Source organism: Melanostigma gelatinosum (assembly GCF_949748355.1).
Source record: "Melanostigma gelatinosum genome assembly, chromosome: 6".
Lineage (NCBI taxonomy): Eukaryota > Metazoa > Chordata > Actinopteri > Perciformes > Zoarcidae > Melanostigma > Melanostigma gelatinosum.
In genome coordinates this window covers 15202298-15226727 of record NC_136639.1, presented here as the reverse complement: position 1 = coordinate 15226727, position 24430 = coordinate 15202298, and the positions used below count along the sequence as shown (strand labels likewise).

At 40.9% G+C, this 24430-nt stretch overlaps 6 protein-coding genes across 7 annotated transcripts in view; 2 read left to right on the top strand and 4 right to left on the bottom strand.

Moving 5' to 3' along the window:
* The window catches only part of iqgap2 (IQ motif containing GTPase activating protein 2), a 29788-nt gene extending 21315 nt beyond the window's left edge, over positions 1–8473 (top strand). For both annotated transcript variants that reach the window (XM_079270624.1, XM_079270623.1), the window contains 19 exons: positions 30–113; positions 349–420; positions 516–585; positions 847–1055; positions 1186–1338; positions 1448–1611; positions 1799–2023; positions 2524–2664; positions 3719–3803; positions 3978–4210; positions 4288–4420; positions 4526–4628; positions 4714–4855; positions 5536–5623; positions 5732–5944; positions 6047–6207; positions 6355–6498; positions 7293–7401; positions 7836–8473. In XM_079270624.1, coding sequence (XP_079126750.1) covers positions 30–113; positions 349–420; positions 516–585; positions 847–1055; positions 1186–1338; positions 1448–1611; positions 1799–2023; positions 2524–2664; positions 3719–3803; positions 3978–4210; positions 4288–4420; positions 4526–4628; positions 4714–4855; positions 5536–5623; positions 5732–5944; positions 6047–6207; positions 6355–6498; positions 7293–7401; positions 7836–7949 — 2643 coding nt within the window. In that variant the 3' untranslated portion in view covers positions 7950–8473. The remainder of the gene's footprint in view (positions 1–29; positions 114–348; positions 421–515; positions 586–846; positions 1056–1185; positions 1339–1447; positions 1612–1798; positions 2024–2523; positions 2665–3718; positions 3804–3977; positions 4211–4287; positions 4421–4525; positions 4629–4713; positions 4856–5535; positions 5624–5731; positions 5945–6046; positions 6208–6354; positions 6499–7292; positions 7402–7835) is intronic.
* A 258-nt stretch (positions 8474–8731) lies between these two features.
* f2r (coagulation factor II (thrombin) receptor) lies at positions 8732–11205 on the top strand. The gene is made up of 2 exons (XM_079270894.1): positions 8732–8843; positions 9983–11205. The coding sequence occupies exons 1-2, from the start codon at positions 8738–8740 to the stop codon at positions 11191–11193; spliced, it is 1317 nt and encodes a 438-aa protein (XP_079127020.1). The 5' UTR covers positions 8732–8737; the 3' UTR covers positions 11194–11205.
* A 341-nt stretch (positions 11206–11546) lies between these two features.
* On the bottom strand, positions 11547–13378 carry LOC306779114 (uncharacterized protein). The gene is made up of 6 exons (XM_079270896.1): positions 12982–13378; positions 12715–12860; positions 12496–12557; positions 12243–12353; positions 12060–12161; positions 11547–11815 (listed from the first exon to the last, which is right to left on the bottom strand). Exons 1-6 carry the CDS (start codon positions 13090–13092, stop codon positions 11781–11783), a joined length of 567 nt encoding a protein of 188 aa, XP_079127022.1. The 5' UTR covers positions 13093–13378; the 3' UTR covers positions 11547–11780.
* Positions 13379–13721: 343 nt separating this feature from the next.
* Positions 13722–16197, bottom strand: LOC306779113 (uncharacterized protein). Its single transcript, XM_079270895.1, has 6 exons — positions 16021–16197; positions 15204–15346; positions 15010–15077; positions 14770–14898; positions 14328–14423; positions 13722–14223 (listed from the first exon to the last, which is right to left on the bottom strand). Exons 1-6 carry the CDS (start codon positions 16129–16131, stop codon positions 14144–14146), a joined length of 627 nt encoding a protein of 208 aa, XP_079127021.1. The 5' UTR covers positions 16132–16197; the 3' UTR covers positions 13722–14143.
* Positions 16198–17833: 1636 nt separating this feature from the next.
* LOC306778103 (uncharacterized protein) lies at positions 17834–19465 on the bottom strand. Its single transcript, XM_079269485.1, has 6 exons — positions 19297–19465; positions 18929–19071; positions 18745–18806; positions 18527–18652; positions 18285–18383; positions 17834–18189 (listed from the first exon to the last, which is right to left on the bottom strand). Exons 1-6 carry the CDS (start codon positions 19399–19401, stop codon positions 18134–18136), a joined length of 591 nt encoding a protein of 196 aa, XP_079125611.1. The 5' UTR covers positions 19402–19465; the 3' UTR covers positions 17834–18133.
* A 4278-nt stretch (positions 19466–23743) lies between these two features.
* The window catches only part of LOC306778191 (single-stranded DNA-binding protein 2), a 45858-nt gene continuing 45171 nt past the window's right edge, over positions 23744–24430 (bottom strand). The window contains exon 17 of the mRNA XM_079269624.1: positions 23744–24123. Within this exon, the coding sequence (XP_079125750.1) occupies positions 24094–24123 (30 nt within the window). The 3' untranslated portion in view covers positions 23744–24093. The remainder of the gene's footprint in view (positions 24124–24430) is intronic.

The window sequence follows — 24430 nt, the reverse complement described above, 5'->3', positions numbered from 1 at the left end:
AATGCCCTTTTCTTTTCCTTTTTTTGCAGGCCTGCTGGAAAGGTTACAAACAAAGGAAAATATACAAAAACAGGATGAATTTGCTTCAGAAAAATGTTTCTTCGATTGTCAAGGTGATACATTTTGTTCATTTTTTTTTATAAAGAATCTATTCAAAAGCATACTTATTGAATGACTAGACGACTCTAAAGCTATGCACCCATTTCTTGTAAGTGAGCTTTATCACCAATCTCTAGAAATCCTCTGCCACAAACTGAAATAACCATCACAGATGGATTCAATTAATTTGTACCATTAACAACATGGCTGCCATATCAAATACCTGACATAAAACACTGATGCTTTTAGATCCAGGCTGTGGCAAAAATGTGGAAAGCCAAGCGTAGCTACAATCAGAGGTTGCAGTATTTCAAAGATCATGTGAGTAACACCACGAATCAACATCATGACGAGCATTCTTTGGATTTGGGTTGTTTGTTCCATGTTGTGTAAGACTCATTGATCTGTGTGTTTAGGAAAAAGAAATTGTGAAAATCCAGGCTTTTCTAAAGGCCAACAAAGCAAGAGATGACTACAGAACCCTAAGTGAGTCCAAAAGGCCTTTTACACTCCTGCAGCTGAGCTTTCCTGATATAATGTCACGATTCTGATGTGAGACTAGACATTGTCTGAGGTTTTCATGAAGTGAATATTTCAATATTTGTTTTAATTAATGTTTTTAAAATAAAAATCTATACTTGATGGATACATTGAAAATAAATGTCTTGACGTGTGTGTGTGTGTGTGTGTGTGTGTGTGTGTGAATGTGGCTTGCTTTTACTGACTTTCTTAAATGCTAAATCTTAGCTGGGGCCAAGGACCCTCCTCTGTCAGTGGTGCGCAAGTTTGTCCACTTGTTGGAGCAGAGCGCCCTGGACCTCCAGGAAGAGCAGGAAGTGACACGGCTTAGGGAAGAAGTGGTCACCAATATTCGCTCCAACCAGCAGATGGAGAAAGACTTGAACCTGATGGACATAAAGATTGGACTTCTGGTGAAGAACAGGATCACTTTGCAGGTTGGCAACCATTGTTTTTATGTGTACAAGGAAACTGATGTATGTTGAATGACATCATTTATAGCTTCTGGAATAGTGTCCTGTCTAGTTTAGCTGCTTAACTCATTTTGTGTTTATGTCTTTGAAAAAGGATGTTGTGTCTCATAATAAGAAAATGAAGAACAAAAAAAATAAAGAGAGTAAAGAGGACTTGACTGCAGGAGACAGACTAGGTATCAAGGGTCTAAGTAAAGGCAAAAGAAGGAAACTGGAGGCCTACCAACATCTCTTTTACCTGCTGCAGGTGATGCACAAATATATCTTAACTCCAACTTTCAATTATTTACTCGACTTAAAAGGTTTTATAAGATATTCATACTTATACATACACATTTCCTTTCCTTCCCCTTTAGACTAACCCACACTACCTGGCCAAACTGATCTTCCAGATGCCCCAAAACAAATCCACTAAGTTTATGGACACGGTGGTCTTCACCTTGTACAACTACGCGTCTAACCAGAGAGAGGAATACTTGCTGCTCAAACTCTTCAAGACGGCTCTGGAAGAGGAAATCAAGTGAGAACTGCAGCTAATCTTAAGTCACTATTTTCCTATTGTATTACTGTAAAGGTTACAATGTATTACAAATACATGAGGGACCATACGATCCTAAGAGTTGTTTAGAATTCACAAAACGCATGTGCACCAAGCTTTGTTTGTTGTTTGGCGGACAGTACTGTACCATCCTCCCCATGTGTCTCAGTTCTAAGGTGGACCAGATCCAGGACATTGTGACTGGGAACCCAACGATCATCAAGATGGTCGTGAGCTTCAACAGAGGCGCACGTGGCCACAACACACTCAGGCAACTGCTGGCTCCAGTAGTCAAAGACATTATTGAGGACAAGAGTTTAGGCATCAACACCAACCCAGTGGATGTGTATAAAGCCTGGGTCAACCAGCTGGAGACGGCTACTGGAGAGGCCAGGTGGGTGGAAAGACAGTGGGAGAACATATTGCTGACAGGGCAGTTTCCATCTGTATGTCACACGGTTTGCTAATTGCTATATATGGTCGTTTGGTGTATATGATGTGCCCAGTAGTCAGTTTTGGTGACCTTTGTCATGTTAATCGTTTATGGTAATTTGTATTGTTTTTATTACAAAAAAATGATTCTCTGCTGAGGGCTTATGGGTCATGTTGTATCCCATTATCTAGAACTCTTGTACATTGAGTCACTGCTCATGTTTTCCAAAGCATTTAAGTGTGAAGTTTAGTTATTTTTTTACACAGTTAGGACATTGATACCAAAGATGCCTGGCATTAAGCATACAGTAGCGAATGTATCAGTGTAAACACTTCATGGTGCGCTTTAGATATTATTTTGCAGGAATGAAAAGAAAAGCTGAATTTGTACCCACTGCGTGAATATTCACAAAAGCCCGTAATGAGCGTTACACATGCCTAACTGTTGTGTTATTCCTTCAGCAAGCTGCCTTATGAAGTGACTCCCGAGCAGGCCGTGTCCCACGAGGAGGTACGCAGCAGGCTGGAAGCCTCCAGTCTGGCGCTGCGGTCGGCCACAGATAAGGTGTTGAACTCCATTGTGTCCTCACTGGATAATATCCCGTAAGTTTTAAGAGCTGTTGAGTGTCGATGTCCGCCTATCCTCTGTATTATCTGTGACGGTACTGCTTGAGCATATGTCAGCATGAGTTTGTTGAATCTTTAGGGGCTTTTTTATATTAATAGGGAGACGTTTGTCATTGAAAGTGTTCTAACGAAGTTATCCAAGACTTGATGGAATTCAGTTTCTTTCTGTTAACATAACATAGAGGCGTTAGTGTGATGCATTGTAACACAACACAAAGCAATTAAATCAATAATACCTTTTGTTTAAATTACAAACTGTAATATGTTTTGAGACTGTGTAAGAGGTGTTTATTCCACTCTTGATGATATCATTTGTTATCGTGTTGTACTGGATGGCATTGTATTTTAAGCTGCCCCTGTTATTTTGTCCACCCACAAGTATTTTGCCACATTGTTGTTTCAACTGAAAATACCGTAAGTCAAGGTGCTTTCAAAGTGCAGTTGGATTCTTAAATCATGTCAAGTTTAGGTGGTGAAAGTCATGGAAAGGAAACAAAAACTAGTTCTTTGTCTTTACATGATTTAAAATCTATTTTCATGCTGCTGTTGAGTCTTTTTCTCTCCTATTTTTCAACAATACAATGAGAGCAATGTGACTAAAATAGGGCGAGACAGGATATGATCATATGCTTTGGTGTGTCATTTGCCATCATTCTGGTTGTTAAGCTTTCAGCTGCATTTTGGGACATGGTCATTAGATAACCATTGCTTTGGAGCAAGCAGTCATCGGGTCAGTTGCTCAAACACAGAAATACAACTCTGCTTTGTGCTTCATCAGCCACACCAATACTCATCTTTTCATTCGTTCTTTAAATTAAAAGAAATGACAAAAACAACTGAAGACTATATACCACTAGATGGTGCTATGAATATATTTATGCAAATATAGAAAAACTGAAAGCCATCAATACTTGCCGTCATCAATGCAAATATCCCCGTCATGAGCTTTCTCTACCATGTCTCCTATAGTATGTGAATGCATGTCGCTCTGTGTTTGATGTCCCATCAATGCCTTTTGTTTTGCATGTAGTTATGGCATGAGATACGTAGCAAAAGTTCTGAAGAACAGCCTCCATGAAAAGTTCCCAGATGCCTCAGAGGATGAGCTGATGAAGGTAGAAGCCCTCGGATGTATACGTATATATTTGTTTTTTTATTTCCAGCACAGTTTGTTAGATTTCTGTCCACACAGTCGTCTCTGAATCCTTTATTATTGTGAGCATGCTGAGGTGAGTGCAATTTCATTGAGCAAAAGGTGTTAATGATGCCTTCTCTTCTTTTCGTGACAGATTGTAGGAAACCTGCTTTACTACCGCTACATGAACCCAGCCATCGTGGCCCCGGATGGCTTCGACATCATCGACATGTCTGCAGGAGGGCAGCTCCACGTAGACCAGCGGCGTAACCTGGGATCTGTGGCGAAGATGCTGCAGCACGCTGCCGCCAATAAGCTGTTTGAGGGCGAGAATGCACATATGACTTCAATGAACACCTACATATCTCAGACGTATGAGAAGTTTAGGTAAGAAAGGCGAGATTAATATGTCAGAAATAATTGAGACTTATAACCACTAACTGCTGCTATTCCTCTTCTTTCAGGGTTTTCTTCCAGTCGGCGTGTGATGTCCCTGAACCTGAGGAGAAGTTTAATATTGATGAATACTCAGACATGGTGACTTTAAGCAAGCCTATCATCTACATCTCAATAGATGAGGTCATCAACACCCACTCGGTAAACGCAAGCAAAATGACTCTTGCGTCCTTTAGACCAGATATGAACTTACCAAACGTGTGTTTATTTAGATGTACAGGACTGATCACATCTGTATTTGTTCAGCTGCTTTTGGAACATCTGGAGGCCATCTCCCCTGACCACAATGACTTGCTGCATGAGCTGCTGCAGGACCTTGGCGATGTCCCTGATGTAGAGACATTGCTCGGTACTGTCATACACACATGTTTTACTTTTAGTCACAAGTTGTCTTTAGTGTGTTTACCAGCTTTACACGTTGTGTTCTATTTCAGGTGAAGGAGCGGTAGACCCAAATGACCCGAGCAGAGAGAGCGCTCTGAGCCAGTTGGCAAAGACGGAGATCTCCCTCACCCTAACCAGCAAGAACGAGCTGCTGGACGGAGACGACAAAGACATGAAGACTCTCATGACAAAGTACGTTTATTGTGAGAGGATGCCCAGACAAACTGCTTCATTCGAAGCCTGTGGTTAAGTTTGTCCAAAAGCGCAATTTGATGTCGCAATCATCTGAATTCTTATGTTATGATAATCTATAAGAATCAGGTGCCATGATCCAGATTATGACGTATACTTAAAACCATTACCTGAATCACACACAGTACTGAACACAGAGTTGGGGATTAGTAAGGCTGTCTTGTGATGCACTGTACTCAACTCTTCTTGACACAGCGTGCGTTTCTTTGCGGCTATCACTCAGTAGCGTGTCTTTGTTGTCTTTCCTGCTTTTCTATCGTTTCCTGTCAAAGAGGAAGAGGTGTGGTGGTCAGGGTTATCTTTCCGATAAACATGTATCCGTTTGGAAACACAGAGAGTTGGTCTCTTTCTTTCTCTTTGGCGTGACGGTTCACGGGGAATGACGGTTCAATTCTGCCGTGAAAACCGCTGCAGTTTGTGGCATCAGGCATGTTGCCTGTCTGGATACGAACAATCCTTCCCCAAACAGGTTTTCTGAAGTCAAGTCAGTGAAATAGAGTTGTTTCTGCCATCAGATGACAACAGCTTCATTGTTTAGTTTAGGTGACATTACGTATAACTGAAATGAAATAAACCCGTCGAGCTCTTCATGATTTTCTTATTCTCTGTGTGTGTCTCAGGACAAAAAAGCTTATAGTGGATGTGGTTCGGATTCAACATGGAGAGACCTTACCTGCAATTCTTGAGACCCCGGCTACTGTCTCACAGGTGATATTTTCTTCCATCTTGTTTTTTGTTACCCAAACGTACATGCACTGATGTTTGTGTTAAGTTCTAACAGCTTTATGCACTTCTTACACGACTTTGCACTTGAAGGAGTCTGAGCATACTAAGATTGTCGAGCGCCGGGCAGTCCAGGACGCTCTGACACCAGAAGGTCTGAAGAGCAGCCCAGCGGTACTGGAGGACAGCCAGCTGCCTCTTGAGCAGAAGAAGAGGAAGATCCTGAGGAACCTCCGGAACCTGGAGCAGGCTGGCGTTCTCACCGTCAGTAACAAATACCAGGACCTCGTCAACGACATATCGAAGGTACATAAGCAGCTCTTCATTCACACAGGACGATGCCTGCCTCCAATGCTACATGTGTTGTTGGGCCTGTTCAGCTTCTGAGATTGTTGAGTGCATTGACAGGACATCCGCTACCAAAGACGCTACAGACAGAGAAGGAAGGCCGAGCTCGTGAAGCTCCAGCAGACACTGACGGCACTCAACTCAAAAACAGCCTTCTACCAGGACCAGATGAACTATTACGATACGTACATCAAGACCTGCCTGGACAACCTGAATCGGAAGTGAGTTGTACCTTTTTACTTTGCTTAAACCTTTTGTGGATGAAGAGTTTTACAATAAATAATAATCCTGCTTCCTTTGTGGATGGTTTGATGTATGCGACGAGATTGCCTGTGATTTTTACTGATTTGTGTCTTTTGTTGGTCCAGGAATTCACGCAGATCTATAAAACTGGACAGCAAAGGAGAGAATAAGGGCAGTAAGAAGTGGAAGCCACAGTCTCTGAAGTACACTGCAGCACGGCTGCATGAGAAAGGAGTGATCCTGGAAATAGAAGGACTTCAGACGAACCAGTGAGTTGAGCTGTGCATCACTTTGACGGGTTTACATTACTAACATTTACTCCACCTATAGTGACGTTTCTGTTGTTAGGCTGTGACATAGAGAGACTCTTTGATTACAGTGTAGATGATCAAATCTATCACTGACCCAACCAACCTACCCGCCCGCCTCCATCATTGTTTCACATTAGCGTGTATAACCTTTCAACTTTGCTCAAAGAATCTTAACAAATAAGAAAGTACATACCATATCACACGTAAGGCACAGCCATTTTCTAGCCAGTGCAAGCAAGCAAGGCTTAAGCTTTTTCATATATTTTGTGTTTATACAATAATCTGTTTCCATTCATTCAGTTGTATCCATCTTCAAAACATATTCTTTTCTGTTCAAAATAAAAAGCTTGATTATGAAATGGTTTCTGATCACAAAACTGGATGCACGTTGTTACATTTGTTGTTCGAGGTATTGTTCAGTGAGACATCTGTCTTCAGGCTTCATCAGTTATTCTCAAAACATTACCATGCTCTTTATTGTTCTTCTGAGATTTAATGATAAACTAAATTCTAGAAGATATGAATAAAATGATGACATATCATGTAAAAAGAAAGAGACTTGAATGTACTTTATTTTATTTTTTTTCCTACAATCAGACGTTTGGAGTCCATCCAAGCAAATTTAAGCTCCTAATATAATTTTCTATTACTGCAATAATAGGACACAAATAATGTTAAATGATGATTGTGGTTTTGTGCTGTGCCACTCTTTTTCATTAATCTCATGTTATTTCCTCTTTCTCTTCTTTCAGGTTAAAAAATGTCATGTTTGACATTTCGCCCACTGAGGAAGTTGGGGATTTTGAGGTGAAGGCAAAGTTTATGGGAGTTGAGATGGAAAAAGTCCAGCTTCATTTCCAGGTAAACATTAACCAAGTGTGTCAGAAATTCATGAAATAAAGCAGCTCGCTAGTCGACACTAAACCTTGATGACGGATGGTTAAATGTCCATTTCCACTCATCGGACTCCGAGCAGGAAATATCACAGAAACAAAGCAAACATTTCCCGATGTAGACTACAGCAGTGGACACATTTGTTGTAATTCATTCTCTGTATGCATTTTTGTATCGAGTGTGAACAAACATTAGATATATAGCAGACCAGGCTGTAATGTCCGGGCCACAAAGTGTTTAAAACAGTCACTGAAAATGTCTTTTAAAGCACGGTATTACAATTATCTAATCTACCACCATGTACAAATCTGCCAAAGTAGCACCTCGTCTCTATGAATGAAAAGTTGAAAAGCTTTTTGTGTGTTTGTTTCTAATTGCATCTATTTGTGTTTTGTGTCCAGGACCTCCTTCAGCTGCAGTATGAAGGCGTGTCCGTTATGAAGATGTTTGACAAAGCCAAAGTCAACGTCAATTTACTCATCTTCCTCCTAAACAAAAAATTCTATGGAAAGTGAGGAAGTGAAGAACAAGTGGGAGAAAGCAACAGGAGCGGGAGTGGAAAGAGATTGTGCCTTCTGACAGTACTGAGTTTGTGAACAAAAAATTGCATTTAGTCAGCAAACATCAGATGGTGCAGGACAGCGTTGTTTCCTTTAATTATAATTTCATGGATCACACCAATTAAATGTTGTTCATCTAAAGGTTTCCGTGTTGTATTTTTCCATGTGGTAATTGTAAATGTGTATTTTTAAGAATGAAATTAAAATAGTGTTAATGTTTTGTATGTAGAAGCTAGGAAACCCACTGCAAGTGTTACCTTGTACGTTGAACAAACTGTCTATTAGTTCAGAAATGGAGCTCGGGAGCAACTTTCCAGCCTGTATGGCTGTTTGAAATACTGTAGTTTACCAGTGCCTTTTAATAAGGAGACATGCTTTAATTAACAAAACATCTAAATATTTTAAAAGCTACAACTGATGTATTTTCAGTATATAAGTGATTTATACTGTTTAAACAATGTGCATAATAAATTCCACATGTCTACAGTCATTTGTTGTTTCTTTGTGTGTCAGACATATTATCAGTATTATTATCGCTCTTTCTCAGTTGTAATATCTGCCAGCCTTCCACTTCTTTGAAGACAAATATTTTCATCTGCAGAACTGGTACACATTGTTTCAGTGTAGTGGGGAGGAGATGTGCAGCGAGGGGAGGCGGAGTATCATCCACTCTGCAATAACCTGTTGGATTCTGGCAGAAAAACACTTCAGTGGCTTCAGACAAACGGATCATTTCAACCCACATGCAGGTGTTAGATTTCTGGAGGACATACAGTGAAGTCATGGTTCACCTGGCGATAGCGTTGGTATTGTTTTCCCTCCAGAGATCAGCACTCTCCTCCCAAAATGGTAAGTAGCTTTCTGAACCATAAACTATTTAAAACTGATAGTTCATAACTGATTATTGTATGATTGTGTATGACTGCAGCCTTGTACTCTGCTGGGTTTTACAAATGACCTGTTAACATTTAGGCATAGTGTATTTGTACCACCCCTCTAATTAAAAGTAAATGTGGCAACTTGTTGAAACGGTTCCTTTGTCTGAATGACACCGTCGCCCATCATTTCATAAGTCATATGTCTCTGCATTAATTACAGTGGCCACGAGTATCGGAAATGCTGTTTACGCAGGAATGACATTGCATTCACGTTTCCAACATGCCTGGACAGATTAGTGACGGAGACTGCAAGAATTTCCCAGAGAACCCTAAAACATGCTTTCTTTTTTAGAACTATCGTCAAATTATTTGTAATTTGGTGAGTCTGGGAGTCGACACAGCAGGCCATGGACTGGTGGACAATAACTCAATAGGCCGATACTTTCTCAAGTACTCACCACATTTTTGTTGATGGTTAAGCTGTTGCTGATATAATACTTTATATTGTTTCACAAGTAGGACATTTTGGGCAGGACTTTTACTTGTAAAAGTATTTTTTAGAATGCGGTTTTACATTTTTCACTTAAGGACATTATTTAAATAGTTCTTCCAATACCACTGGTCGGGGGAAATGATGAACGTGTCACTAAAGAATCTTCTGTGCATCTCTCTCTCTTAAAATGAGATGATTAATACTGAACTCATTTTGACTCTGCTAATACGTTAAAGATGCGTCGTGCTGCATCATGTATCTGTGAAAAGTCAGAGGTTATGAAAACATTCTTGTCAAGAAACATGTTGCCCAAATAATGAAAACCGTTTCTCTTATTTCTTGATTTATCTACAAATGAAAAACATAAACTGTCTGTACCTTAGATTATCCAGAGTAACAGACCTTTCACATTCAAAGACACACAAAAAACGAATCTGCAAAGATACCACTAGAGATACGTGCAAGTGAAAATTGGGTAACTTAACACTTTAAAAAGTGTGGGTAACAGTGCTGTTTATTATAACCCATTTGCACTTCAGTCAGAATGGACTATTGTGCAAAGAATGTGTCACATGACCACTTCTGATTCTGCGCCGTTTCCTTGTGTCTCTTCTAAGGCTCAGCGCTCTTCCCACGGACGTTCGCCGGTCACTTTGAAACAGTCACAGATGAACACATTGACCTGTCCGCGTTGGACAGTTTGAGGGATGACGAGGGGTCTGGCTCCGGGTCGGAGCAGGAGCCGGTGAAAAGACACAGTCCCCACCGCCACCCCAAGAAGCACTATGTTGTCTCGGAGGAAACTAAAGGTTTCCTCCAGGGTCGCCTGGCAACGAGCTTTGTTCCCACCGTTTACACCCTCGTCTTCATCGTCAGTGTGCCCCTCAACCTTGTAGCCGTGGTGATGTTCATGCATCACGTCCGTCCCAGGAAACCGGCGGTGATTTACATGCTGAACCTGGCATGTGCTGACCTGCTGTTCGGCCTGCTCCTTCCCTTCAAGATGGCCTACCATTATCATGGCAACAACTGGATCTACGGCTCCTTCATGTGCAGAGTTGTCACAGCAGCTTTCTACTGCAACATGTATTGCTCAGTCCTGCTCATGACGTGTATCAGCATTGACCGTTTCCTGGCGGTGGTTTACCCCATGAACTCGCTGACGTGGCGCAGCCCTCAGACAGCTACAGCCGTGTGCGCTGCCATGTGGCTGTTGGCCCTCGGGGGAGTATCCCCTCTCCTCATCTCTGAGCAAACCATGTATTTGTCAGACTTGGGCATCACCACCTGCCATGATGTGCAGGATGTGGAAACACTACAAACGTACTATCTTTACTTCTTCCCCATCTACTCCTCCGTCTTCTTCTTCATCCCGCTCGTCTTCACTGCCGTTTGTTATGTCCGTATTATTCAGGCTCTGGCAGCAGCCAATGTGGAGAACCGCTTCAGGAAGACTCGAGCCATGGTGATGGCTGCGGTCGTGCTGGTGGTGTTTGTGGTCTGCTTCACCCCCACCAACATCATCCTGATGGTTCACTACGTTCAGCTGTCCCACAAGTCCAGTGACAGCTCCTACCAAGCCTACCTGCTCTCTATGTGTGTAGGAAGCCTCAGCTGCTGCTTGGATCCAGTCCTGTATTACTTTGCCTCCTCTCAGTGCCAGAAGCAGGTGGCAGCGCTGCTCGGATGTCGGCGACTGGCACAAGCGAAGAGCATCTCAGGAACACAGAGTACAAGCAGCAGCGAGCGGAGAGACAGCAGCAGGTCATGCAAGATGGAGAGCATTCAAACTGGCCTGGGGAGCCATTACAGCAGGCTGGTGGCTTAACTCCATGGACATGGGATGCGACACTTTTCAATCCTGTACTTACAGTGTAATATATCAGAGTCCATGTATGTAAACAATGCAAATGCTTGGGTTGGATGACAAGAGTGTGTCCAGTGCCTGGCAGTGCTGGACATCTGTCCACTTAAATTAGCTTATTGGATAACCAATTAGCTTTTTGTTATGTTGCTATCACAAAATATATCCACCGGTATCACAGTGTTTGTGAAATGAAACAAACATATCAGAGAGCATCACATGTTCTGCCATTCTTTTCATATTGTTGTTTCATATTCTTGTTTTCAGTGAATCATAGGATATACACAGTTAATAATAATAGAGTTTTAATCTGAAAGACATTACAAGTTATGTAGTAGCTGCATTATTGTTGGACAAAAATCTGCTATAGGTTTTGATAAGTATACATGTGTATATGTAAAATAAGTAATAAATTGAACTGCACTGGCATTCATAACACATACATATATATATATATATACATATATATATATTTCAATCAAAACAAAACTACATTATACATATTTTGCTTAATACTTGTGTTGCTGTATCTCCATCTTTTTTATTGCTGCTCACTCTGTGCTCTGTTTGTCATCGGGGCAGAGCTCTGAAACAAAACAAAAACAAAAACTTTAAGAGAAGAGAGCAAACATTTCCTCAGCATCACGGAAAATGTTGGCAGCATTTCCATTTCCTCACCATGTGCATTGTACTTCATGCACTTCAAGTTTACTGAACAAAAAAACTGTGTAATCATATCTACATTTAGCATTTTATAGTAAAACATCTCCATCTTGTGGCAAGTTGTGTGTGAGTTGCAGTGTGCAGTTAAGCACAGTTTTGTCACTGACCTGTTTTACCATCGTAGCTGTGGAAGTTCTCTGGGAAGCTCAGACACCCGACTTGTTTCTGGAAAATCTCAACATCTTTGGGATCTTTTTTTCCAGTTCTCGCTGATAGAAAGGAGAGATTTTAAAAGGAGTTGCCACATTTGAAACTCTGACCAACTGCGTTTAAACCAATGAGGAACGTACTGAACTGCAGGATGTATCGACCGGTGGTGTCCCCATTTCGAAAGGTGTCTGTCCACAGCAGGCAGTCAGAGCAAGTCTGTAGAATATGTCCTTTGTGATCTGAAAGATTTTCTTGAAAAGGGGAAAACAGAACGACTTACTATTCTGTAAGATTATTTATATGGAGATAGCTGCGGTGGATATACTATGCTCGTATAAATCCTGATGATATCATGCTATAGAAATAAGCTGCTTCTTCTCATATGGTACTTACTATGAAATGTGGTGGCAATGCCCGAGACTGTTGCATTAACCTCCCCAGAGATGCACCGATCGCTGAGAAACGAGAACATGCAGTGACAGAATTTAGTTTTTACAAGCTAGAAATTGAACATGCTGTTTGAAAAGGCTAACTATTAGAATATTGTGCTAGAAACAATATTCAAGGATGATTCTGCCCAACATATTTAATGAACCAAATCACCAAACTTACAAGCAGTTATCTCCCCAACGTAACGTCACAACTTGACTGTCAGAAGTGGGAGACAAGTCTATCCAGGAGCTTTTCAGAGACTCCAGTGCCTTGTGGTAGGGCTTGGGGTCACCAGCTCCCATCACATACACCCACTTTCCAAAAACCTTTACATAGAAAGTCAAGATGCATACAACTATATAAAAAATATCTGAGTGTACTGATTGGAGATCTGCTTTTAAAATAAAATCACATATCATTGGGATAAATAAGATGGAGAAAACCTACCAGTTTGGGGTCGTCTGGTATAAAAGGTCTGACCAGGTCCTTACAGTCGGGTGCAGATGCAGCACTGAGGGAAGTGAGAGCCAACAGAAACACAGCAGCAGGCAGAGCCATGATCAGACAGAGAGGAGGATGAGATGCAAAGAGGGAGAGTCGGAGAGTCGGCAGCACTGCAGAGGATGTCGCTGAAGCTGCAACAGAAAACCTCTAACGCTGATACATTTCCCCTCTGGGTTTTCAAACAAAAAAAAAAGTAATTGTGCAAGTGCTAATAATGGGGAGGAGGGGGTTTCCAGTAAAGGCAACTACAATGCAGATTTCTTTAGTTCAGCGTTGAATGGCCAGCTCAACAGTCCTCTGTTGCCCGTAGCGTTGCCCCTGAATGAACTCAGGCAAAGTGCCAAGGCTTGTCTCCGACTGCTGAGACATTTAAAAAGGCCCCGAGGCGGCTTTTCTTCAGTTGAGTGAAGGTTATTTCTCTGTGGGTCTGAGTGGACTCCTTGTGGCGACAGTTTAAAAGTTTGGCGTCGTCTTTCTCCCCCAATACCAGAGATGTTACCCAGCAACCGTCTTTGTTGAAGTTTCTGGGAACGGTGGTGCATTTGGGAAGAGGTGTAGAAGTTCTGATGGAGCGTTTATTCTTGATTCTTTGGATTTAATTGAGTGTCAGGCATCTTCTAATGTATCTTCTAACCAAAGACTTTTCCTGAATAACGGTAGAAATAAATGACTGGAACACAACACAGCGGGAGACGGAAAGCTGTTTTATTTACTTCACACAACTAGTTGGAAATAGTTACTCAACTATTCACAGATTGTTAAATTCATTTGAACGAGGCATTGCAGTGTATTTTTCCGTTATTACTGTTTCTGCCAGAATCTGCTTAAACTATTCATATATCACATTTCTTAAACTAAATTATGACCGGTCAAACAGCAAAGTAGAGACACAGTCATTAGACTACACAGCCACAGATCTAACATGACATTACACCAACAGGCCTTGAACTCATTGCTGCTGCTGAAACCAGCTGTAACCGGACTAATGAAAAGATACTCCACAGCGCATGCAAATCACATTACAACACTATTGAGTAATGTTCAACTGGATGTGTTTGGGTGGGTGCATGCTGTTCAAAGGGCTATGACATCTCTTTGCTCTGCTTTACTTTGCAGCAGGCGCAACATCGGTTTTATTATTCTCGGCAGCAGGTGAAGCAGGGGCCCTGTCATCTGGACACAGATCTGAAATAGGAGAACATCATTAATTGGGAAAGAAGGGGGCATGAAGATAGTGTGCTTTGATGATTTTATTTGGTATGAAATACAGAGCACAATTGACAGCTGACCTGTTCCTCCAAAGTGGTACTCTGGGAGGAATTTAAGACACTCGGCCTGCTTCTTGAAGGTTTCTAACTCGGATGGCTCCAAAGTGCCGTTACGTGCTTTAAAAGAGAAGCCAGGGGAATAAAACAGGGAGGGTGAGGTGGGGGGAATAAAGAGAAGCCAGAGGAATAAAACAGGGAGGGTGAGGTGGGGGGAATAAAGAGAAGCCAGAGGAATAAAACAGGGAGTGTGAGGTGGGGGGAATAAAGAGAAGCCAGAGGAATAAAACAGGGAGTGTGAGGTGGGGGGAATAAAGAGAAGCCAGAGGAATAAAACAGGGAGGGTGAGGTGGGGGGAATAAAGAGAAGCCAGGGGAAAGAGGACAGAAATAAGAAACAATTGACCAAAATATTTTCACATGAATATTTTTTATCAAGTTCTTTTGAGGGGGAAAGATTGCCTTACTAAAGAGGAAAAGGTATCGTCCCTTTGACTTGCCGTCGGAGAGGTGGGTGGTGTCTTCGGACAGGAGGCAGTCGGGGCAGGTCTCATAGTACTTCCCATCATGATATGAAGTGTGACCATTGATATTAACTGTGACACATTAGAAAAACAAGGCTGCATCACCCGCATAAAAATGACACGCCATAGAAAGAGCAGTGATGAGTCGGGGTGTAACAGGAAGATATTGATAGAGATAGTTACAAGTGGTGTGACTGGTCATCTCTGAGATGGTGGCATTGGCTAACCCCTGCAGGCATTTATCTTCATTTCTGTAACAGTAAAAACGAAACAAGATAAAGGAGCAACGATCCACATCTATACCTTTGAAGATACACTCCTAGCCATTTGTATGTGAGCGAAAATGGAACATGACAATATGTCTGCAGTGTCCTTACAGGCGGTCGGACCAGTAGATGGACATGACGCCGCTGTCTGAGGAAGCAGACAGTTCCACCCAGGAGCTGTTCACCGTCTCCAGGTCGTTCTTCAGGCCGGGCTGGTCCCACGACCCCACATGGAGCACCCACTTCCCATAGATCTGACACAAACACAGAGGCAAGACATCCACACAACTCACTCACATGAGTTTAAAGAAGAAAAAAAAGTTGTTGAAGAGAGAGAGAGATATCGTTCCTTTATTTTGCCAGTTTAATTCTAGAGGGTGTCATGTTGTTGAGATTGAAGATGTACTCCCTTAGCAACTGGATGTGCGGGTTTGTTTGCAATATGATCAAAATCTCATAAACAACTTAATGGAGCTTGTTTTATAAATGACTTCATATTGGTTTATTTTTTTGGATAAAATACTTTTGTTTATCTGCTAAGAATTGCAATTTAATTAAAATTGGAAATTTCGACTAAACATCTAAAGTTCTTTGCTTAATTTTCTGTTAAGAGCTACATAGCCTTGATAAACAAAACATATCAATATGCATGAGACATTGGATATACTTGAGCTTTACTCATGTAAAACGATACACAAAGATAATATATAAAACAGATTGGCTTGTGCACAAGTACTTCTATGCTTAAGAGTGATAGAATGAATTACCAATTGCGTTAAGAGCCTGAGTTCATTTTAAACACCATGTAGCACATTTGAATCTTTACACCAAAACAAAAGCTATTCAAGTTATATTAACACACAGTGCTGTGCTACAAAGCCTCCTCACATATGACCTCAGCTCATAACTAATTGTTGCTGATACTCACAGGGCTGTGGCTGTCCAGTACCAGAGGCTTAACCAGCTCTTTGCAGTCCGGTTCAGATGCAGCACCCAGGGAGGTGAGAGCCAGCAGCGCTATAACCAGCTGTGCATCCATGGCTCGAGACAGCAGGCAGCCAGAGAGGAACACTAATGTCAGGGATCCTGCCAGCTAGAGTCTTCTCAAAACAACCAGGGGAAGTGTTCTGAAACAGTGGGCTGGGCCCCCCCCCCCCCCCACACACACACACACCATCATTTTTCACATCCAGTCAGCAAGGGCTTGTCCTAGTTATTCCCATTGCATAACAGCCAGCTGGCAGAGTCTGAATAGCAAGACCCCTGCTTCTTTCAATATGTGAACACACCCCAGCACAGAGTCACACACAGGCACAAAAGACAGAAACAATAAAAAGAAAGACACACACACACACACACACACACACACACACACACACACACACACACACACACACACACACACACACACACACACACTTGTTGAATGTTGAAACGTTACAAATACCTCCTAGAAGTATACCTTTGTTTAATAAGTCGTTGAACACACACAAGATGGTCTTTGACGTCTAATAGCTGTTGGTTTCCTCTTGGAATGTGAGAGCTTACATAACATGTTCTTTGCTTTTTTTGTAGATTGAAGGAATCATTAATAATAGTGATAAAAAATATGTCATGTGTTAAGTCACAGTTTAACAAAATACTTAACGTGCTTCCTGTGAAACAGTGTAGAAGTGTATAAATGGGGGATGGGCTAGTGTTTGTCTGCAAAATGCCATCGTGAATATTGGGTAATAAATCACCAATTACAATTCATGGCCACATATCGAGACGGTTTGATCTGTAAAACAGGGACGGTTCTATCGAACAAGGTGGAATGTGTTCTATGAGTTGGGTATGTGGGTATATTTTGGCTCTTTGGTAAAGATCTGCGTTAAACCTTCAAAGATACAGTGAGGGGAGGTTATGTAACACACACATGCAGTACTGTATATTCCATTATGTTGTTACCATCTATCTCTTCCTCTTGGGAAAAAGTGCTGCAAAAGTTGCTCACAGCCATGTAAATGTGTTGCTTTCCGTCCTTCAAGGGGCTCTCCAACAAGTAGGCAACAAGAAAAGACTGGTGTTGAGGTCGAACAAGAGTTGCATTCATGAGACAGTCAGCCTGTCCACAGCCCTGCTTAGTATTTCCATATTTGACTCCCATAACAAGCATTTTCTTTACAGTCTATAACAACTGCTTTGAGTCATAAAAGCTCTCACTGGAGACGAGCAGTGTTGGCCATTAATGCCAAGAGCCAGACAGTACAAACAGATAGAAGCATACTGAGAGGTGTTCAGGGGATCAGATAATCATATTTCATATGCTTTTGTATTTGTACAATTACATGTAGACTTTACCTTTTATACCTTTGTGTAACTTTGGTACTATGTCTACATGTCTCGCCTATGGAAGTATGCATGTATGGGCAAGGAGGCTCCCTGTCTAGCTGGAGCTGTCTTGTACCCTTCGTGACTCTGAGGCTGAGACCAGCCATCCTACGAAGGAAGCTTATTTCGGCCGCTTGTATCCCCGATCTCATATTATATAATATGTGTTTGTGGTGTTGCGGGGCAGACTGAGTTGTACCTTTGTCCTTCTTTGGAATTGACCAAGGCGTTGGTCAACTACAAATGGACTTGTGCCCTTATTGATATATCTTCTTTAAAGATAACAGAATCTCTCTTTCACATGCAAACATGTTCTTTTTTATTGAGCTTTATATCCATGAAAGAAAAAGTCATTCAAGTGGTATCCATCATGATTGATGATTCTGACATTCAGTGTGGAATTAGTGTGTTCAGTTCTCTTTAACACAGCAATCTAGCATGATTATTAACTTCAACAAGCTCAGTAGCTATTTGCTTTCAGGCAGCGACAAACTTAAAAAAGCTCTCTCGCTCTTGTCTCACATTGACTCCCCCTGCAGAATGGAAAACATGTGTTCCCTTCACATCTATCAAGACATCTGTGATACACACAAGTGTTCGTGGGAGTTTACACACATCTAAGAGAGCATACTTGAATTCAATTTGGCTCGTAGAGTAACTTCAGGTCTCTATTGTTCTTCCTCCTTTACGTCCGTGGCAGCCGCCTTCTCATCAGGACACATGTCTGAAACGGAAGAAATCAATTTGATAAGTGCCTGAATAAATTATACATACAGTACTCCTCAGTGTTGTCCGTTTAGTTGTGAATCAGCATCTCACCTGTGATTCCTCCAAAGTAGAACTCTGATGGGAAGTTGAGGCACGCAGCCTGTTTCTTGAAAACTTCCAGATAAGGCTCATCCAATTTCCCAGTCCTTGCTGCAGGGCAGTGGGAGGGGGAGGGGGGGGGGGGGGGGGGGGGAGGGGGGGAGGGGGGGGGTTAATGTTAACAAATTTGAAAATTTGAGATGAAAATGAGTTTTGACAGAAAAGCTGACAGTTACAGACAGCTGTGAACTCACTGAAGATGTAGATGTTTCTGCCATTACTGCCTCCCGCTTTAATCACTGTGTCTGTCCAGAGCATGCAGCCGGGGCAGGCCACCAGATGCATCCCAATATGCTCATGATCAGAGGCGTTATAGTGAACTGTTAGACATAAACACAAGATTAAAACATTGTTTACGCATTTTAACTGTGGATTAAAGCACATATGACAATAGGGTTCATCATTTACTTACATGTCACCTTGGTGGAGTTAGTGAAGGTGAAGTGAACGCTTCCAGTATGACATTTTCCATCCCTTGTAAGGAGAGGTAAACATAATGAAGATTTAAAACTGGAGTAAGTCTCAGCAGCTGTAGCTTCTGCATTAATTGCCTTAAAAATATCAACATTCATTTTCAAATGATGATCAACAGTTACACTCTGTCTCCCCAGCGAAGGGTCATGTCATCGCTATCAGGTATGGGTGAGATTTCGATCCATGAGCTGTTAATAGTTCTAAGCTCGTTCAGGTGCTCTTCGGTGTCTGATGTTCCTACATGGAATATCCATTTTCCAGTAACCTAGACACAGATGTGCAGAAACAAATTTGTACTCAAAGAAGAACTCTTAATCAAGAGATTTTGGAGCTCTCAAACCCCAGATGTTCATGAACACATCACCAAAAAAAGGAAACAACAACAACAAGTTATAATTAGGTGAGGTTAAATCATGCAAAACCACCAGCGTGGTCTTTTAAAGCAAAGACAACTTGAATCTGCTGGATGTAAATGCTGAGGGGAACGTACCTGGTTTCGATCCTCCAGACGTTTAATCAGCTCTTCACAGTCTGGATCAGATGCTGCAGTCAGATAGGAGAGAGCCAGCAAAGCTAAACCAAACTTAACAGACATGATTAGAGGTCAAAATCACAGCCAACTGGACACCACAGCAGAAAAAGAACAACTGTTTTCCTGCAGGAAGGCCACCCCGAAGACTAGCAGAGAGGAAGTTAAATATACATTGGGCTGTGGGGGTGTGCGTGGGATGAGACCATGTTGGGGCGTGAACGACAGTAAACGGAGGGATTGTGTAATAAATAGTTCAAATGCCTCTTTGAAGAGACCAAAGGGTAAATGCAATGTTTAATAAATTGCTCAGACTCCCTGGGTGCACACCTTACAATACTATTCAAAGGATAATAATAATAATAATAATATTTTATTTATATAGCACCTTCAAAAACAGAGTTTACATCGGGCTTTGACAGACAAAGCAGCAAAAGCAAGGCAACAACAGAAAGCTCAACAGTGAGGCCCAACAAAGCACGACAACTAAGGTAAGAGTTAAACCCGGAAAAAACATTACAGTAGATGAAACGAAAAAAACAAAAAAAAAAACAATTGGTAAGATAAAAATATATGAAGAAATAAATAAAAGTTTGTAAAAATATTTAATAACATCAACAAATAAAATAAGCAGCAAAGCGACGACATTACATAAAAGCCAGTCTGTAAAAACAGGTTTTAAGAAGTGATTCAAAAGAGATCGCTGATTCTGCGAGCCTCATCTCCTCAGGCAGCTCGTTCAGAAGGCGAGGGACCCTGATGGCAAAAGCTCGGTCACCTTTAGTTTTCAGCCTCTGGAACAGCCAGAAGTGCCCCACCTGAGGATCTTAGGCTGCGAGCTGGCTCATAGGGGGGCAACATTCCCTCTATATATGTTGAGGCCAGACCCATACGTGCTTTAAAAATGATCAGTAAAATCTTAAAATTAATTCTAAAATGAACAGGGAGCCAGTGGAGAGAGGCCAGGATTGGGGTGATGTGATGTCGTCTGTTAAAACCAGTGAGAAGCCGAGCTGCTGCGTTCTGAACTAGTCGGAGGCGAGAGAGTAACTTTTGGTTGATGCCAGAGAGAAAGGAGTTACAGTAATCAAGTCTTGAAAAGATGAAACCGTGAATTACTTTTTCCAGGTCAGGGTGAGAGAGAATTGGTTTGATTTTGGAAATTGTTCTAATTTGAAGAAAACAGGACTGGACACACTTAACCCCAAGTTGCTCCTGTAGCTGTGAATGTTGTATGAATGTTGTCAGGTGGCGCTCTGCCATCAGTATATGAATGGGTATCAATGGGTGAATGATGACATCTAGTGTTAAAGCACTTTGAGTGGTCGGAAGACTAGAAAAGCGCTTTATAAGTACAGTCCATTTACTATTACATTTTCAAAAGACTATTTAAAGATTATGACAAACTATACTATGACATTCTGATGACTTTGTTTATTGACAAACCATACTACTTAATTTGGTATATTTACTTTGCATGCTATATACTACCTTACTATGACTATTTTATGCCAAACTATTATTATTTTACGATTATAACATACTATACTATATCTGTATGAAATACTAAACTTGACTTTAACTTAATTACAAATGGTCATGGCATACTATACTATTCCATTGTGTATAACATTTTTTGGCTTACTATCTACGACTATCTACTTTTATACTTTTATACGGCCTACTGACATTTTTATGGCATACAATATGATGCCATTTAATGACTTTCATGACAAATTATTCTTATGACATTTTTCATGACTTTTCTAATGACAGACTATACTATGACATTTTGATGGCATACTATACAATGACTTTTTCACTACGTTTTTTTATTACATCGTATACAATTCCATTTTAAGGCATTTTTATTGCATACTAAAGTATGATTTTTTCATGACTTCTACAACTAAAACACTTCTACTACAATAGCTACTACAAGAACTGATACTGCTATAGTAAGAATTATTACTAATACTAGTAAAACTAATACAACACCTACTTCTAGTTGATTTGATAGTGAACAAATGTGAGTTCCATGCGCTCCAATGCTATCATGAGTTTGGTAAAAGACCAAACCGGGGGGGGGGGGGGGGGGGGGGTAAACAGATATGCATTTATTAGCATATTCCCACCTCCTAAAATGAGATAACTCTGTTTACAAGAGCAACATTACAACACTGTATTTATGAAGTTGGTAATGTGAAGCAATGACAGAAATAGTAGACTGAGTTGATCGGTTGATCCACATCCAGCAGTGCCAAAGCTAGCTGTGACATATCATTTTCTACATTTTACATTTCCAACAATTTCTTATTAATGTTAATATTCACGAATCTTAAGACTCTGTAGAAAATACTCCGTTCAATAAATGTTTTTTATACCTCACTCTGTTCTACGGCTTCTTAGACTAACTGATGTAGCAAACTGTTATAATGGATGATTGCAGTGGCAGCACTGTGGTGTCAGGTGCGACTGTGTGGCATCGGCAAATGGTTTACATGGCTCACAGGTCAGGTAGGAGGGCCCCTTTGCAGAATTAAGCTTCGGGCCCCAGGGAGGTCAGGGCGTGCCCTGGATGTTTACAAAGTCATACCAACATTCTAACATGATCTTATTATGAATATTCGTAAAGTGACGTCAGCTATCTTAATATAGACATGCAAGACATCACTCACATTATTATTATTATTATTTTCAAGTGTCTTTTCTGTAGTTTGTGGGGGACTGGGAGCTGTTTCCGCGTTGTCCTAGTGTGTGCAGTCCCCACAATACAGACAGCAGCTTGAACTGTTCTCACAAATGAAGAGAGCGGACACTTTGACGAAGGGAAGAGAAGCTTTATACTAGCATATTCAAAACCCATGAAATACTTCTCTGTGTATTTACAAAAACATAATACAAGATTAAAAAAGAGAAAATTAACATCACAAATGGAGTCCCACATACTGCCACAAAACAGAAAACATGTTCCAATTTACAAATGCATCTTCTTGTACTCCCAATTATGGCTTCAATCTAACACAAAAACTAAATAAAATATCTCTGTTCAGCTGTGATGGTGCATCATCAGTCCATCTCACTCTTTGCAATAATTCTCTCCAGATTTTCTTTAAATAATAATAATATCAAATACACGTACAAGACAGAGGAGCTACATGTGTGAGCTGTACACTTTGCAGTAAGGAATAGGAGAGGAGAATGTTCACAGGCATATCAACCTTTTCTACATGATGATAATACATCTTGGGCAGTGAAAAAAAATGTAAAACATCAATTAAAAACAAGCATATTTTTGCTTTCTGTACCAACTGACCTTTCACATCACGATGAGATCACAGTTTATCCGGATGGCAATTAAGTATGAGTGAGCAAAGTGACTTCATAAGTTTCTGTCTTACAGTTACCACTCTTACTGTTCATCGGTCTTTCTTTTCTCTCTCTCTCTCTCGTGAACATCTTATGTCCAGAGAATGTGGGCCGTTGTATCAATTGTGCAACTGTGACTCCAAATATGTAAAAAGATAAATCACTTGGATAGATGTTTAAATGACTAGAGATGAGACGAGGCCTCGGCAACAAAAAAACAACATTACAAATCGTATGACAACATGCGCAGGTTCAGTGTCCCCTCTTGTTTGATAACATAGTCACATGAAAAAAATCTTGTACAGTCAACCGAATGTAAAATCTTCCAAAGGGAAACTCATACTGGGGGAGTTTTTCATAATTAAGAAAAACTTTTGAAAGTCTGTTCTATGGGACCGTTGTGCAGATCCTCTTTCCCAGTGTTATCCTTACTGCTCTCCCAGCAGCCAGCAAAGGGACTGATTTAAAGTGAGACTATGCAACTTTTGAAAGTTAAAACACATTCTTCCTCTCCAAAACATTAAGTGAAATCCATAAGTACTAAAACTCCCTATTGGTCAACCCAGCACACTACGGCCTTACCAACAAAAGTTACATAGTTTTGCTTTAAGCATTAAACAAACCTCTTTTTGTCTACCATTCAATGTGACTTTATTCAAAATGCAGACAAATAATTCAGGTTGTGCGGAGGCCTTTCTGCAAATCACCATGAAAGAGCTGACTTTGAAGGGCTCTGACTTTCCACATTTGTGGCTGAGTTTGGGAATTTAAAATAAAAAACAACCCATCGTGTAAAACATGACACACAATGTTAGCGGTTGGAAAGATTTAGAGGACACAAACGTTGAAAAGAACCTCCTGGTATGATTGTGATGTCTCTCCAAGTCTCTTTTCATAATTTCAAGAAAAGACAAAAGATGTAAAGATATTACATGTGACAACCAGTTAGATTAATATATATATATATATATATATATATATATATATATATATATATATGCAAAAGGCGCATTTTTCACTGTCTGTGACTGGAGCGGGTGCACGGTCCCATACACACTGTTTGCAAATATACAAAGAGTTCTCCTCCAGGTTGTTTCAATTTGGTTGCTTTGTACAGTCTCATAGTTGCAGAGGAAGAACTGATGAATGTAGCAGAGTCACCACTTTGAACGGGAGAAGCAATAGGAGAGAAGAGACGTGGGCAGAAACAATGGAGGGGTGGGGGGGATAGTAAGAGGACAGGGCCTAGGGCAAATGTCCTAACTAGGCAGGTGGTGTTGGTGGTGGAGGAAGAGTCACTGGCCTAAATGACATCACATCCCGTCCGTCTCTCTGCTCTTTACTGATCCAGGTTACGGGGCGACTGAACCAAACCTGCTTCCAGAGCCTTCACACGCTCATCGTCATGTTCGGAGAATACTGCAAAGATAAGATGGGGAGAAATAACAATGTTTGAGTTTGTGTGTACGCGCATTTTTCACAGTTTTACGGAATCCTTGATTAGAAATCTAATTAGAAAAAGAACAGTTCAACATTATATGAACAATGCTCTATTGATTTATTTTATGGAGTTAGACTGGAAGATTCATACCACTCACCTGTTTGTACGGTAAATGAAGCAACAGGTAGCATCCGATTAGCTTAGCTTCCAATCTTTATGCCAAGCGTATAATAAGTGTATTGGCTTAAATATAAAACTGCTCATTTAAAAGCATTAACATTTTGT